We start from the raw sequence: 15,443 nt of genomic DNA, 5'->3' as shown, positions 1-15,443 counted from the left end.
GGCCTCAGTATCCATCTTATAGAGGCAGAAAGTGAGGCTGGGAGAGATCTGTGACTTACTTCAGAGATAAAGTCTCATAGATAGTAGCGGTAGTGCCGGGTCTTGGTCCTGTGTTTCCTGATACCAGAGCCACCCCCTGTTTTCTATGTTGTTTTGCTGTTACCCACCTCACCCCCACCCCCACCCCCACAACAAATCCCTTTCCTAGTTTGACCTCGGGAGGGTGGCAATGACCACGGGGCCCTAAACCTTGGCCCAGGGCTCTCCCACGGCTGCTACGGGGTGAGTGGACCTTCTGGAATCCTGACAGCAGTGACAGGTTTTCTTAGAAGTCTGATCATTGGCCGGGCATGGTGGCTCACGCCTGTAATCCCAGCCACTTTGGGAGGCCGAGGCAGGCAGATCACAAGGTCAGGAGATCGAGACCACGGTGAAATCCCGTCTCTACTAAAAATACAAAAAATTAGCTGGGCGCAGTGGCGGGCGCCTGTAGTCCCAGCTACTCAGGAGGCTGAGGCAGGAGAATGGCATTAACCCGGGAGGCGGAGCTTGCAGTGAGCCGAGATCGCGCCACTGCACTCCAGCCTGGGCGACAGAGCGAGACTCCGTCTCAAAAAAAAAAGAAGTTTGATCATTTGGGAGGAAGTGACTCCTTGCCCTTGGGTAGCAGGGATGGGAAGGGAACAAGGTGGAGCAGATAAAGGTTGTGCTGTGGAAGGATTAGAATGCAGGTGTGCCCACATTGGTAAAATCCTTCAAGCTGTTATGAAAAGTTTGGACTTACAAACCAGATTAGCAGGGTGGGGTAGTTATTTGCTTCACATAAGGAGCTAATAGAAACTGATTAATTATACTGCCCATCTTGAAAGAATTCTGTCTCCAGAGAAACTGAGAGGTGTCACACACCTGTCAGAAGGCAGCATCCCCTAGCAATCCGTCTTCTGGCAGAATTTTAGCAGAAATCTTTTCAATATCAAAAGGAACTGCCTGGCTGTTATTGACCTTAGAAACCCAAAGAAAGGGCTTTTTTTATTTGCTTGTTTGTTTTTGTTTGTTTGTTTTGTTTGTTTGTTTTGTTTTTATACAGGGTCTTGCTCTGTCTCCCAGGCTGAAGTGATCATAGCTCACTGCAGCCTCAAACTCTGGGTTCCAGCAATCCTTCTGCCTCAACCTCCCAAGCAGCTGTAGTCCCAAGTAGCTAGGACTATAGGCATGCCATTATGCCCAGCTAACTTTTAAAGCTTTTTGTAGAGATAGGATCTCACTATATTGCCCAGGCTGGTCTCAAACTCCTGGCCTCAAGCAATTTTCCCACCTTGGCTTTCCAAAGTGCTGGGATTACAGACATGAGCCACAATGCCTGGCCAAAAGAGCTAATTTTGGAAGTCAAAAAAAAAAAAAAAATAAAATTCACAGGATGGAAATGGTTTAAAAAAATCCTTTTGCAGAATGGAATGGAAAAAAGAGAGAAGGCAGGTATAGTGGTCTTAGAGTCTGGTCATCTGCCAAGTAGTTGCTGGATGACCCTGGTTAAGTCTCCCTCCTTTTCTGAACCTCAGTGGTCACTGATGGTGAGGGTTGGACCAGCTGATGCAAGGGCCTGTCCTCTCCACATTTGGGGCAGGGATGGCAAATTCCTCCAGTGCTAAAAGCAGGGGCAACTTCCTCCCTACAGTCTTACCTACAAGAGTGTGTAACACTGTGGGTGCTGGGGCACCCCCAGGCCACCCAGCATGAAAGCCTGAGGGAAGGGAGCACCTAAGCCCGTCAGGGTAGGAAGAGGGCCCCGCAGCCCACAGGGTCAGAAGAGAGGACTTAAAGCATGGGGAAGGAGCCAGATGCATGGAGAGAAGCCAGGGGAGGCATTTCCATCTGAGGGAACCATGTGAGTCAAAATATGGGGGCAAAAAGGTGCCTGTTTTGTCTGCAGGACAAGAAGTGTGGAAGGTTCTTTTAAGGGACAGGTGATTCAGGGCCAGGTTGAGGGTCTGAACTTTATCTAACGCAATGAGGAGCCATGGAGAAATTTTGAAGTGATATGTGACATGGAAGAATAGTGATTTAGAAAAAAACAAAACAGAAAACAGCTTTCTAAAGCTTTGTCTGGCTGGTGAGCGGATGATTTAGAAGCAGGAGAAAGCATGAGGAATGAAAGGGATGCTGTGACAGTACAACCCCAGGTTATTAGATGACGGGGAGGATCCTAAGTGTTTGTTTAGCCAATACCCTGGCTTTCCTTCCTACCTATTATTGTGTTGCTGTCATGATTGCTACTGTTGTTGGCAATCAGGTGGCATTTGTATTCTTCCACTGCCCCTCAGAAGGACATTTGTGGCTGGGCGCAGTGCACATGTCTGTAATCCCAACACTTTGGGAGGCCAAAGCGGGAGGATCAGTTGAGCCCAGGAGTTTGAGACCAGTCTGGACAACATAGGGAGACCCCATCTCTACAAATAATTTAAAAAATAACAAAAGGACACTTGCCCTCCAACATTTTGGGTGGGGAGGAAGCAGCAGTATCTTTAGCCCCTATGAGCTCATCCTCCTGGGAATCTGCCCAGCCAGACGGAGTCCTGGGGCCTCCTTGGACCCTGCTCTGGAGCCCACTCTGACCAGGGGGAGGCTTCCCACAGGACCTGGCCCAAGGAGGGCTCAGTCAAGCCCGGGGCTGCAGATCTTCCTGCCAGCTCACCCTGCCTTGGCTTGGCGTCAGTTCTGAGGAAGGTTCAGAAGCCATCCCCACTCTTCCTCACTTGGATCCCCGACTTCTCTTTCTAGAGGCAGAGCATCCTGTAAAGATCTCGTACTCTCAGTATGAAAAGTACCTGAAGTCCGACAACATGATCCGGATCACAGCCGTGTGCAAGGTCCCAGATGAACGTGGGGTGGTGGTGGAGCGGGACATCATCCTGGACAACCCCACCTTGACCCTGGAGGTAACGGGGTGGGAAGGGGTTCTGCCCCCAGCCAGCCCAGCTCCCAGGAGCCCCACCGTCCCTGTGAGCCACAGTTCTCCCAGACTGCAAAGGAGAGTTTTTCTTGCTGGGAAGGGCAGAGAACTGGGCCCGGCTTGGGTCCAGCCTCTGCCAAATAGCCAAGATCTCCCACTCAGGCCAGTGTTCCTGCTCCCTGTCTGGTGGGATAAACATGTGCATTTGCCTGGCTGCTTCTCGGATTCTAGTTCAGAACCACTGGGGGCATCAGCTGAGGAGGGGTCTGGAGGGACTCTTTTCAGTTATTCCCCTCTCACTCAGCTACTGAGCATCTGCTGTGTTCTGGGCCATGCCAGGCTTGGGAATCACAGAGAGGCACGGGTATGGGTCCCGCACACAGCCAGCTGATGTGTCAGGGCCACAGCCCAGCCCCCTGTCAGAAACAGGCCTGAGCCACAGCATCTCTCCACTGTCTAGACCCTGGAGTTACAGAATCATGGACTCTTAGGAGCCTAGTCACATGCTCCACTCTCACTTCACACGAGTAAACCAAGGCCCAGAGAGAAGGGAACAGCTGGCCACTGCCAGAGTCAAGGCTAGGCCTCAGGCCCTGGGACTCCCAGCCCATGCCCCTCCAAGCTGTCCTGATACATCACCAGCCAGCAACAGCATCTTCAAAGTGGCTGAGAACAAAGACCCCTCTTTCTTTCTCTGCTCATAGGGCTTCCTTTGGTTTGCAGCATTCACCCTCAAGCTCCTTCTCAGGAGCCCAGGAAGGTGGGGCTTGCCGCTCTGTGGGAGGCCCCTCGTGCCACTCTGTCTCTTCCTCAGCACCGGCAGGAGTACCTGTGCTGACTCCAAGCCTGTCCCTCACCCTGGAGCCCCTGTGCCTGATCCCCCTAGCCCCAGGTGGAGAGTGCTGGAGCCAGGTAGTACAGGTCTGAAGGGTAAAAGGCTGCACAAGGACAGGCAGACAAATGGACAGAGAACATGAGGGTTTCCACTGGGGTCCAACTAAGAGCCTCATGTGCCAGGCCCTGCCCTCTTTCATCTGCTGTGCCCACCATCTGCTCCCCCCACACCCCGCCGTCTAGCTAGAAATTGCTAGAATTGTTCTCTGTACAATCACAGTGCCACGGGTTTCCCAAGCCCCAGAAACCGGGAGGAGCCAGATAATCATGGCTGCCCTGGCCCATCCCTCCTTAAGCTGTAAGCTGGCTGAAGGGGTTCCTGACCTCAGAGAGGGCAGGGGGATCTAGGGTGCTGGCTCTGATGCGGGGCCTGGTTCTCCCACACAGTTGGCCTGCAATTGCACCCTTTTACTGTCCTGGTTACTTTGGACTGTGCTTCAGGATGGGGGAGTTGGTCCCTACGTTAGGGGCTAGAGAGCCAGTGACTGGGCAGCCAGTCTGGGGGCTGAGAGGGGCAGTCATTCAGGCCTTGGGCCATGCAACCAAATGGATCTGGCATTGTATTTAAACCCCTCCATTGATCAGTGATGACACTGAGCAAGTCCCTTAATCTGAGTCTCAGTTGCTCCAACTCTGTCATTGGGACAATCAATTACTTCCTTTGCAGAGTGTCATTTCCTCAAGAAAGACTTTCCTGAGCTCCGAAATTAGGCTTGGTCTCAGTTATACACCCTCCGAACCTTCTGCCCTTTACCTTCAAGGCATTTGTCCCAGCTGGAATATTATCTGTCTTTGTGCAATTATTTGGTTGTGAACCCCTACCCGACCGTAAACTCCACAAGGGCAGGCCTTACCTCTATTCTGAGTTCATCACTGTCTCCCTTGGCACAATGTCTTAGTGGATAGCCACTATTTGTGAAAGAGAAATAGCCCCTTCCTCGGGGCAGGACTGGAACAGAGCCCCCTGGCTCTGGACTTGAATTCTTCCCTGCACAGGCGAGAGGTTTCATTGCCAGTCCAGGCTTGTGCCCTGCATGTGACAGCCTGTCCTGCTTCACAAGACATTTCTGAGAAGCACTCCCTATCTCTCTAGACATGGTGGACAGCAGAGTGCCCATTCCAACTCCTGAGTCCAGAAAATGATACTGGGTGGCTGCCAGTTCGGTTATGAAAACATTCTGTACTAAAGTGATCAGTGTTTAAAAGAAGTTAGTTTTTGGCCAGGCACGGTGGCTCACTCCTGTAATCCCAGCACTTTGGGGGCCGAGGCGGGTGGATCATCTGAGATCAGGAGTTCGAGACCAGCCTGGCTAACATGGCAAAACCCCGTCTCTACTAAAAATATAAAAAATTAGCCAGGCGTGGTGGCAGGCACCGGTAATCCCATCTACTTGGGAGGCCGAGGCAGGAGAATTGCTTGAACCTGAGAGGCAGAGGTTGCAGTGAGCTGAGATTGCACCATTGCACTCCAGCCTGGGTGACAGAGAGAGACTCAGACAAAAAAAAAAAATAGTGTTTTTCCCCAGTATATTCCCATTATATTCCCTTATCCGATGTCCTCAAACCTTCTTCTAGCGTCATCTTTTATTCAACACTTTTGCTATACATCTTCCAGATTTCCATGGCAAGTCTACTTATCTTTAAAGATACTACAATATCTTTAGAAAGGAAATCAGAATATATATGGGCTAGAAATGTGCCATCACTAACTCTTTTTAAAAGTTTAATCTTTTTAAATGACTCCTGATCTTCCTTCTTCAAGACACATTCTTTCCTCCACCTAAGCATTCAGAAAATCAAGACATTCTTGTCTCTATTGAATGATCAGTTAGCTCACTCAGAGCAGAGCACGGATTTTTAAACTGGAGAAGGTGATTTGTATGAAAAGATAATAATTTGTGTAAAACCCCATTATCTAACCTGGTACTGGCTGGCAATTAGCATTGAGGACCTTAGACCACGAAACCAGGCCAAAAACAATCTGAACATTGTTTCCAAAGGGTGATGTCCTCCCAATTGACTCATCATCTGTGACTATCAAACTGAGATTTTTGGTGGCTTTTATCGTGTCCTCTGGGTACATTTACAGATTTGGGTCAATACAAGAGAGTGGTAAGCAGCACTAAAAAAAGAAAAAAATGCACGGAAATCTCAAATTAAATATCAACATGAAAAATGTGGCAACATCTGTATAGCTTTGTTATAACCCAATAGCATACAATTATGCTGCACTCTTCAAATTATGTCATACATTTAAATGAGTTTCATGGAAGAGATGATAATATAGACCATAGTGTCTAAAACGCTTCAATTATTCACAAATTACTGGGAGGTATCGCAGACCTATCGGAAAGAGCAAAGGCTTTAGATCTAGCTGGGCTCTGCTGTTTCCTAGTGTGTGAATTTTTCAGGTTATTGAATCAGCCTGAACCTCAGCTCTGTCACTGTAAAATGGTTGCTCTGAGGATTAGTGACAAGAAAAACAAAACCCAACAACAACAAAAAAACCCCAGCAACCTCCAGTCATTCTCAAAAGAAAAAGAAATCCCATAGCCATACAATTTCAATTTCTATTTCCAAAATGCTTTCTTCCCCATCCTTGATCTCATTTGGCCCCTTCTGGGAGGGGAGAAATGATTGTCCTTCTTTACCAGATGAGGAAGTTGAGGGCCAAAGATATGACCTGTCTGCTCAGAATGAATTATGGCTGTTTCTTGTCAGAAACACAACAGCTTTCATCTTTTGGTCTGAATAAATAGTCCAAATTGCTTTTCTGACCCCAAACCCAGCCTTCACCTGTTCTGATCCCTGAGCAAGGACAGTGTGGTACTAGAACTCTGCTCAGACTATAAATAGTGCACAGGGAACCTCTGGGCTCTAGAAGTTTAGAAGGACATTGGTAGACTGGAGCGTCAGCAGAGGACAGTAGCCTGGGTTGAGTTGGGGGAACCCAACCCATGGAAAAGAGTTTAAGGAGCCACAGTGTGAGCCAGGGTATGAGCAGCTGCACGGCCTGGGGCTGCCCTTTTCAACACCTGTGGGGCCTCCCAGGGAGGGAGTTTCAAGCTTTAAGGGAAGAAACAGGACCCATAAGCAGGTAAACCAAGGAAAGTAATATTAAATCCAGCATGTGGCTGGGCACGGTGACTCACATCTGTAATCCCAGTGCTTTGGGAGGCCAAGGCAGGAGGATCACTTGAGGCCAGGAGTTTGAGGCCAGCCTGGGCAACATAGCAAGACCCTGTCCCTGAAAAAAATAAATTCAGCATGAAAAATGTCCTGACCCTCACAGAGCCCACAGTGGAGCTGGGCTGTCCTGGGAAGCAGGGGCTGAACTGGAGTCAGGACAGGGAAGCCACAGTGCTATTGGCTGCTGCAGAGGGCCCCTTCCTCCTCAAAGCTGAGGTTCTCATCCACAGCATGGGATAATGTCCTAGGACCACCCTGTGTACTGGGTGGCAGGGGGCATCAGACAGAATATGCCTGGCACCTAGGAGGGCTAAATGGTCTCCCCTTCCTTCGTCCTCAGTGACATCACCCCCTTCACTCAGTCACCCTGCCCAGCCTTCACCAAGGTGCAGGCAGGGGCTAAGCAGCTGGAGTCCTGACTCAGCAGTCCCTCTCCTCTGTAGGTGCTGGATGAGGCTCATGTGCAGAAGCCTGTGAACGTGCAGATGCTCTTCTCCAATCCACTGGATGAGCCAGTGAGGGACTGTGTGCTGATGGTGGAGGGAAGCGGCCTGCTGTTGGGTAACCTGAAGATTGAGTGAGTCCTGGGCCTGAGTGGCCGGTGCGGGAGGGTGGGAGGGGGTGGGGGGGACCCTCCAGATCCTCTGGGTGGGACAGACAGACTCCCTCTGACCTTGGGTTCTATACTCTTCTGGGGGCCTTGGAACTCTAGAATCTGTGTTTGCATTTGGTTTGGGGGTTCACCAAACTTGAACTCCTGAGAAGTCCAGGTCACCAGAGCTAAGAGCTGGTCTTCAGAGCTTAGAATATTTGGGAGATCATGGGACCCCTCTCCCTCTTCCTGTGCTGAAGTGTCCCGGGGCTGGAGGGGCCCCGTAACCCGGAGGACAGCTAGAGGGAGCTAAAGAAGCAGTGGCCTTGCCCAGCCTCCATCAGAACAGGACAGGAGGTTGCAGAAGGCCCGTCCAACCCAAGGTCTGTGTGTCTCATATCAACACTGATCCATGCACTCCCCATCAGTGTGCCGACCCTACGTCCCAAGGAGCGGTCCCGGGTCCGTTTTGAGATCCTGCCCACCCGGAGTGGCACCAAGCAACTGCTCGCCGACTTCTCCTGCAACAAGTTCCATGCAATCAAGGCCATACTGTCCGTCGATGTAGTCGAATGAAGGGTGCTGGTGGCCTCCTGTACAAACTGGGATAACACGGAGCAGGGAGAGCTCACCATGGAGTGAACTCCCTGCCCATGCTGTCCAGCCTGGGAAACCCTCTCGTCTCCCAAGGCTGCCAGACATGGACCTCCAGGCTCCAGCACATCCCCTTCCCCTCTCCCCTAGGTTGGGGCTGGGTCCACCCTGTCCCATGACTTGATTACTTTTGCACATTCCCTGGCCACTTCTCCCCAGGGCTGCCTGCTCTGTGGGCCCCACAGCCCTGCTCATCCCTCACGCCCTTCAATGCTGCAGGATGGACTGGCCTCCGACCCAGGGACTCTCCAAACGGGATACAGAAGAAAAGCTGGTCTAGACTGTTTGCTGATCCCCAACCTGCACAGGGCATTCCTGCTCCTCTCTCAGGCCACCACAGAGGGCAGGGGATGGTTAGCCAGCTGCCCCAGCACCCACACCCTAACTCAAAATAAATGTTAAATAAGTGCGATCACATAGCAGCGACTCTACCTGACTGCTGTTGCACCTAAGGTGGTGAAGGAGAGAGGAGGCTGTGGCCGTGACCTTCTGGAGCAGAGAATAAACTTGAGGAAGCCACATTCTCTGTGTTTCAATGTCCAAAGGGAGTGGGCTTGATCTGCAAGGCTGTAGGTGCAAAAACAGGGAAACATTTCAAGCCAGTTTAGGAAAACTTTCTAACATGATGTCCAAAAATAGATGAGGCTGCCTTGGGAGGTAGCTCCTGGTCACAGAAGGCTTCAAACATTCTCTGTGTGGCTGGGCAAACTTTTAAGGTCTCTCTACATGCATCAGAGTGAGAGGGGACTTCACAGTGTTTGCTGGAACCCTCTGGCAGAGCTGGTTCCGGGGGTGGCCCAGACTCTGCTCACACGGGGCTCCACACTCCCCTTGCAGTCAGGAGCAAATGCGTCCTTCTGCCAGCCACAGCGCTGTTAACTCAACCTGAACCTTCTCTGCCTTTATACACACTCTGATGGTTCCTCAGCCTTTGTCCCTTAAAATAACCTCAAACAGATCCCATTAGCTTTTCTGTCGCTTGTGCTGACTAACACCATTTTGACAACTCTGCCTCATTTTCTGAACTCAGGAGACCAGCAGAATCTAAATAGAAACCTCAACCTCACATCCAGCTCAAAGCTTCTCCCCTGGGGGCAGCGCAGGCCTTACTCACGCCTGCAGAGGAGGCACTGTCCATCTCTCACCTTCCTTCCCTTCCTTCCTTGACCTGGGAAGTTGCTTGATCCCTCAGAGTTGGAACAGAGAGAGAAGAAGAAAAGTGGCAGTCGTCTGTTTCACTGGTGCTGATGTAATGCCGCCAATGATGGTCTCTGTGTCGCCGGCGTTTAAATGCAGGCTTTCTGTACTGCTTGTTGCCTGAGCCAGGAGTTCAAGGCTGCAGTGAACTATGGTTGTGTCATTGTACTTCAGCTTGAATGACACGGCGAGACCCCATCTCTTTTTAAAAAAAAAAAAAAAACAGTCAGTAAATTAGGGATTTGGGGTTGAATCACTCACCATCCGGCTGCCATGAACCCATCCTCATCCCGTATTATCCCAGGCAATATGGATTGGGTACATCTGGGTGGATACCCTGAAACATTTTGACTTCCAAACTCCTCTGGACCTTCAGAGCCCATAGGCAGGCCTGGCCTCCTTCCTATTAAGATCCAGTAACTTCTCTCCCCACCTCCTGCCCCATATGGGAAGACACTGAAGAAATCTCTCCCCTGCAGCAGGAGCCCTACTCAGGATTTATTTCTGCCTCTTCTCTTGGCCTCCAGGCTGATAAGTCCCGCTAAGTTGCAGCATAACTCAGTTGGGGATGTGCCATATCCAACAAAGAAATAAAGGGACTGTAGTCTAAAGGATCCGAAAAACCAGCCATCATGAGACAGCAGGATCATGGGAGAACTCTGGCAGTGGATTTGAGGGTGCTTTATCAAGGAGGCTGTAACATTAGCCTAAACAATGAAAACTTTATTGACTTGGGGCCATTCTTTTGTGATACGAGATTTAACACCCAGGTGAGGATACCAAGAGCTGGTGCAAACTGGCTTAGTGGCTCCAAACATCTGGAAGAAGTGATGACTTATGCTAAGTACAGTCGAAGGGGCTGATTTGCTATGGTGCATGATAGAGGAAAAAATTAAAAGGCTCAGGGAAATGGGCATGCTGAGGTTGACATATTATGAGGGGCTAGGAGACATCTTCCAAAGGATTATTTCCCTCAGAGGGTCCAGAGGACCCACCCACCATTCACCGAGGCCATCAGAAATGAGTAGTGACAGGGGCATCAACATCACTAAGAAATTCAATGGTGGCATTCTCTACATTTAAAGCAAAAATAATAGCAACATTGTAGAAGTAAAATGTATGAAAAGAATAACACAATAGCCAGGAAGGAAAAAAAACACTGATGTAAATTTCTTATATAATACATGCAGTAATAAAATATTAATTGAAGACAGACTGTGACAAGTTAAAAATCTATATTATAAACCTAAAGAAACCAGTAAAAGAAAAGAAGGCCAGCACGGTGGCTCACACCTGTAATCCCAGCACTTTGGGAGGCCAAGATGGGTAGATCACTTGAGGCCAAGAGTTCAAGACCAGCCTGCCCAATATGGTGAGACCCCATTTCTACAAAAAAAAAAAAAAAAAAAAATCAGTCAGGCATGGTGGCATGTGCCTGTAGTCCCAGCTACTCAGGAGGCTGAGGCAGGGGAATCACTTGAACTTGAGAGGTAGAAGTTGCGGTGAGCCGAGATGGTGCCACTGCACTTCAGCCTGGTTGACAGAGTGAGACCCTGTTTCAAAAAAGAAAGAGAAAGAAAAGAAAAGAAAACAGGCTGGGCATGGTGGCTTATGTCTGTAATCCCAGCACTTCAGGAGCCTGAAACAGGCGGAGGACCTGAGGTCAGGAGTTCGAGACCAGCCTGGCCAACATGGCAAAACCCTGTCTCTACTAAAAATACAAGAATTAGCTGGGTGTGGTGGTGCATGCCTGTAATCCCAGCTACTTGGAAGGTTGAGGCAGGAAAATCTCTTGAATCTGGAAGATGGAGGCTGTAGTGAGCTGAGATAGCATCACTGCACTCCAGCCTGAACAACAGAGTGAGACTCCATCTAAAAAAAAAAAAGAAAACAACAAGAAAACCCAGTTATCAGTAATAAACCAACAACATAAACACAATGTAATAGTAAAGAATACTCAATTAATAGAAAAAGAAGACAGAAAAGGAGAAAAGGGGACAAAGAATAGTTGAGACAGTTTTTAAAAATAAGTAGCAATATGGTAGATTAAACCCAACCATACTAATAATCACATTCAACGTAAATTGCCCAAACACCCAATTAAAAGGCAACTATTATCAGATTGGATAAAAAGCAAGACCCAACTATATACTGCTACAAAAAATCAAATATGAGTACAGAGTTGAAATTGGTTAAATGTAAAAGAATACAAGTTATATACCACACAAATGGTAACCATAACAAAGCTGGAGTGGCTATCCAAATATTTAACAAACTAGCCAAAGATTGTTACTAAAGAAAAAGAATATTTTTGAATGATAAAAGAATCAGTCCATCAAGAATAAAAATTACAAATAGTATCAATGTTCTTTGAAGGCAAAGAAATTAAATTAGATGACAATAACATAAATATATCTGGAAAGTCTCCAAACATTTGGAAACTAAAGAAAAGACTTCTGAATAACTTATGGATCAAAGGAGAAATTTTAAAAGAGAATTACAAAGTATTTTAAACTAAAAACACAGCATATAAAAATGCATAAGATGCAGCAGAGGAAAGTTTATAGCACTAAAATGTCTATATTAGAAACAAAGAAAAAAAACCAATGAACTCACCTTCCACCTTAGGCAGCTAAAAAGAGAAGAAATTAAACCAGGCTGGGCGCGGTGGCTCACGCCTATAATCCCAGCACTTTGGGAGGCCAAGGCCAGTGGATTACCTGAGGTCAGGAGTTCGAGACCAGCCTGACTAACGTGGAGAAACCCCATCTCTACTAAAAATACAAAATTATTTGTATTTTTACAAATATAAATTTAGCATGGTGGCAGGCACCTGTAATCCCAGCTACTCAGGAGGCTGAGGCAGGAGAATCGTTTGAACCCGGGAGGCGGAGGTTGTGGTAAGCCAAGATTGTGCCATTGCACTCCAGCCTGGGCAACAAAAGCAAAGCTCCATCAAAAAAAAAGAAAGAAAGAGAGAAAAAGAGAGAAAGAGAAAAAGAGAAAGAGGGGGAGGGGAGGGGAGAGGAGGGGAGGGAAGGGAACGGAAGGGAAGGGAAGGGAAGGGAAGGGAAGGGAAGGGAAGGGAAAGGAAAGGAAAGGAAGGGAAAGAAGACCTAAAATCTAAAGTAAATGGAAAAGGAAATACCAAACAGCATAAATCAATAAAGCAGAAAATAGAAAAACAAAATAGTAATTCAGTGTAACTAAAAGTAGGTTCTTTGGAAACATGAATAACATTGATAAGTCTCTAGCCAGACTGATCAGCAAAAAATAAAAAAGACACAAATTACTAATATCAGGAATAAGAGACCCAATAGCTATTTGAAGAATAATTTAGAAGTATTATGGACAAACTTATGCAAAAAAGATTGACAACTTAGCGGGGTGTGGTGGCTCATGCCTGTAATCTTGGGAGGCCAAGGCTGGAGGATCACTTCAGCTCAGGAGTTTGAGACCAGCCTAGGCAACATGGCCTAGGCTTGTCTGTACCAAAAAAAAAAAAAAAAAAAAAAAAAATAGCAGGCACAGTGGCACACACCTGTAGTCCCAGCTATTCGGAAGGCTGAGGTGAGAGGATGGTTTGAGCCCAGGAGGCAGAAGTTGCAGTGAGCTGAGATCCGGCCAATGCACTCTAACCTGGGTAACAGAACTAGACCCGGTCTCAAAAAGAAAAAAAGTTTGACAACTTAGATAAAATTAACAAATTCCTTGAAAGACACAAACTATCAAAACCCATTGAGGAAGAAATAGATATCCAGAGTATCCCCATATCTGTTTTAAAATTCAAGTTTGGAGTGTAGTTCAGTAGAAAACTCCCCAGCTGAGCCTAACACAAATTCCCGGCCACAGCACTGGTTGCTGTTTTGTCACCACATTTTCACGTGTCTTGTTATGCAGCATAGGATATTATTCATTATTGTATTATATTATATTAATTAGCTCCGAAAGTGTTTATTCACTCTTCAGCACTAAGTTCAAATGTTTCCTCTTCTGCAAAACCTTCCCCATCTTCCTCCCACATCGCTGCATCCAAGCACACTAGGTCTCTTTTTTTCTCTCTATGCCTTCCCTTCATTGTCTTTCTAGACCACTTTGGCTTAAGGTCATCTGGCCTACATCTCTCCTTCCCTGTCCTAGACTATGTGCTTTTCACGGGCAAAAACCATGTCTTATTTAGCCCTACATTCTCCTCACTTAGCCTAGTGCCTGGTGTAGATAAGTACCCATAAGAATTCATAAAAGAGCCAAAAATTAAATGAAATGGGGAATGAATGAATGAATGAACGAAATGACTGATTGGATTTTAATATTTAACATTCATCGAGAGTGTACAATATGCTAGTCACTATTCTAAGGTTATCGTAAGTATCTATTTAATCCTTCCAACAACTCTTTGAGGAAAGTACGAATATTATCCCCATTTTACAAATGAGGAAGCAGAGATTTTGAGAGTTACTTAGATCACAAAATAGTAAATAAATGACAGAGTTGGGATTCGTACCCAGGTAGACTGGCTCTAGTGCCTAATCTGTATGTTACGCAGTACTACCTACACAAATTCTAAAGAGGTATCCACTGATAAATCCCATCACAGGCTTACAAAGAGATACAGAGGAAAAATGAAGCAGAAACAAGGAAGTGTGTCTGTGCTGTGGTACCCAGCCCTAGGGAGGCATTCTTGGACACCTCCTCCCAACCTCCTTTCCTGCAACTGCTTAGTTTATTGGCTCTCTCATTCCTATGCTGATGAGCATCCCTATTCCCAGAAGCAGCCTCTTCGCCTGTCCTACTTCTTGCTCTAGACCACTCCTCCTCCCAACCTTGATCACACTTGCCTGGGGAAGCCAGCCTCAAAGAGCTGAATTCAACATGTCCCATTACAATGAATGTTAGTACCAGGGACTCCCCCTGACATTATGTCATTTCTCCTCCCAGCAACCTTCAAAGGTGGAATTATTACACACTGGTACCAATGGGGAAGCTGAGGCTTAGAGCAAATTCTCTCCACTCCTTGCTGTCATACTAGTCTTCACATACCTTTATAATCACTTGCCGTACTTTATTGAAATCATTTGTTTATGTGTCAATGGTTGCCAATCTACAGGTGGAAACACAGGTAAATATACATAAAATGATGTATTGATGTCACATTACAATACATTATAAGTTCAGTGACCTTAACATGAGAAGTTCAATGTGTTGTCCCTCCTCAGGGCATAATTGGTTGTGCTGTGCAAAACTGCAATGAAAGTGGAGTGTTATGCAGCAGCTCCATCATTCTCACACAGTGCCTTGGATGATCTGTGCCTCTTTCATGGAATAAACCTACAGTTTTAGTGTGCCTCAGAAGATGTAATCAAGGGGGTTCAATCTGGAACAAAATTAAGTAATATTACTTATATAGTCAGACTTTCTGGCCATTCTGTCATAAATTTGCTTTCTCTAAAAAAATTTAAAAGTATATAGATGCATTAAACTATTTTTATACAAATATATTCCCATTATAAAAATTCCTTAAATATGTGAGCCAGTAAGAGAGTGAAAAAATAGTCAGTTCCCCCTTCCCCACTCCTCTTTCACTCCTACCCCCAGAGGACATGCCTGTTGTCAGTATGAAGTATGCCCCGCCCAATATTTCTTAACCCTTAGGAATGAGAGTAGGGCACCTCCTACAGCTAGATGGGGGAATTACGGGTATTTGTAAAATCATCTGATGGCCAGTGCTTCGGCCTGAAGGACCAGCTTTCTGTTTAATCATGAAATACATGTAGGGGTAGGTAGGATAACTGTATAAAAAGGTTTTGGTATCTTGTGTTTGACACTGGCAACCCACCTCGTCTGATTTTACAATATGTGACTTCCCAAGGGCACCAGGCCATTAAATTATATGACCAAGATTTCATTGAATCACAGGTGATTAATGAGCCCTTCCTGTGACCAGGTTCTGGGGATTCAGCACAGATG

At 47.0% G+C, this 15,443-nt stretch overlaps 1 protein-coding gene across 1 annotated transcript in view; it reads left to right on the top strand.

Moving 5' to 3' along the window:
* TGM3 (transglutaminase 3) overlaps nucleotides 1-8,696 on the top strand; it is an 83,408-nt gene extending 74,712 nt beyond the window's left edge. The window contains exons 12-14 of the mRNA XM_023220203.2: nucleotides 2,779-2,936; nucleotides 7,477-7,610; nucleotides 8,054-8,696. Coding sequence (XP_023075971.2) covers nucleotides 2,779-2,936; nucleotides 7,477-7,610; nucleotides 8,054-8,201 — 440 coding nt within the window. The 3' untranslated portion in view covers nucleotides 8,202-8,696. The remainder of the gene's footprint in view (nucleotides 1-2,778; nucleotides 2,937-7,476; nucleotides 7,611-8,053) is intronic.
* Nucleotides 8,697-15,443: the final 6,747 nt, after the last annotated feature.

This window comes from Piliocolobus tephrosceles, chromosome 20, assembly GCF_002776525.5.
Source record: "Piliocolobus tephrosceles isolate RC106 chromosome 20, ASM277652v3, whole genome shotgun sequence".
Classification (NCBI taxonomy): domain Eukaryota; kingdom Metazoa; phylum Chordata; class Mammalia; order Primates; family Cercopithecidae; genus Piliocolobus; species Piliocolobus tephrosceles.
The sequence above is the reverse complement of the archived record's forward strand: the minus strand, read 5'-3'. Positions and strand labels throughout refer to the sequence as shown.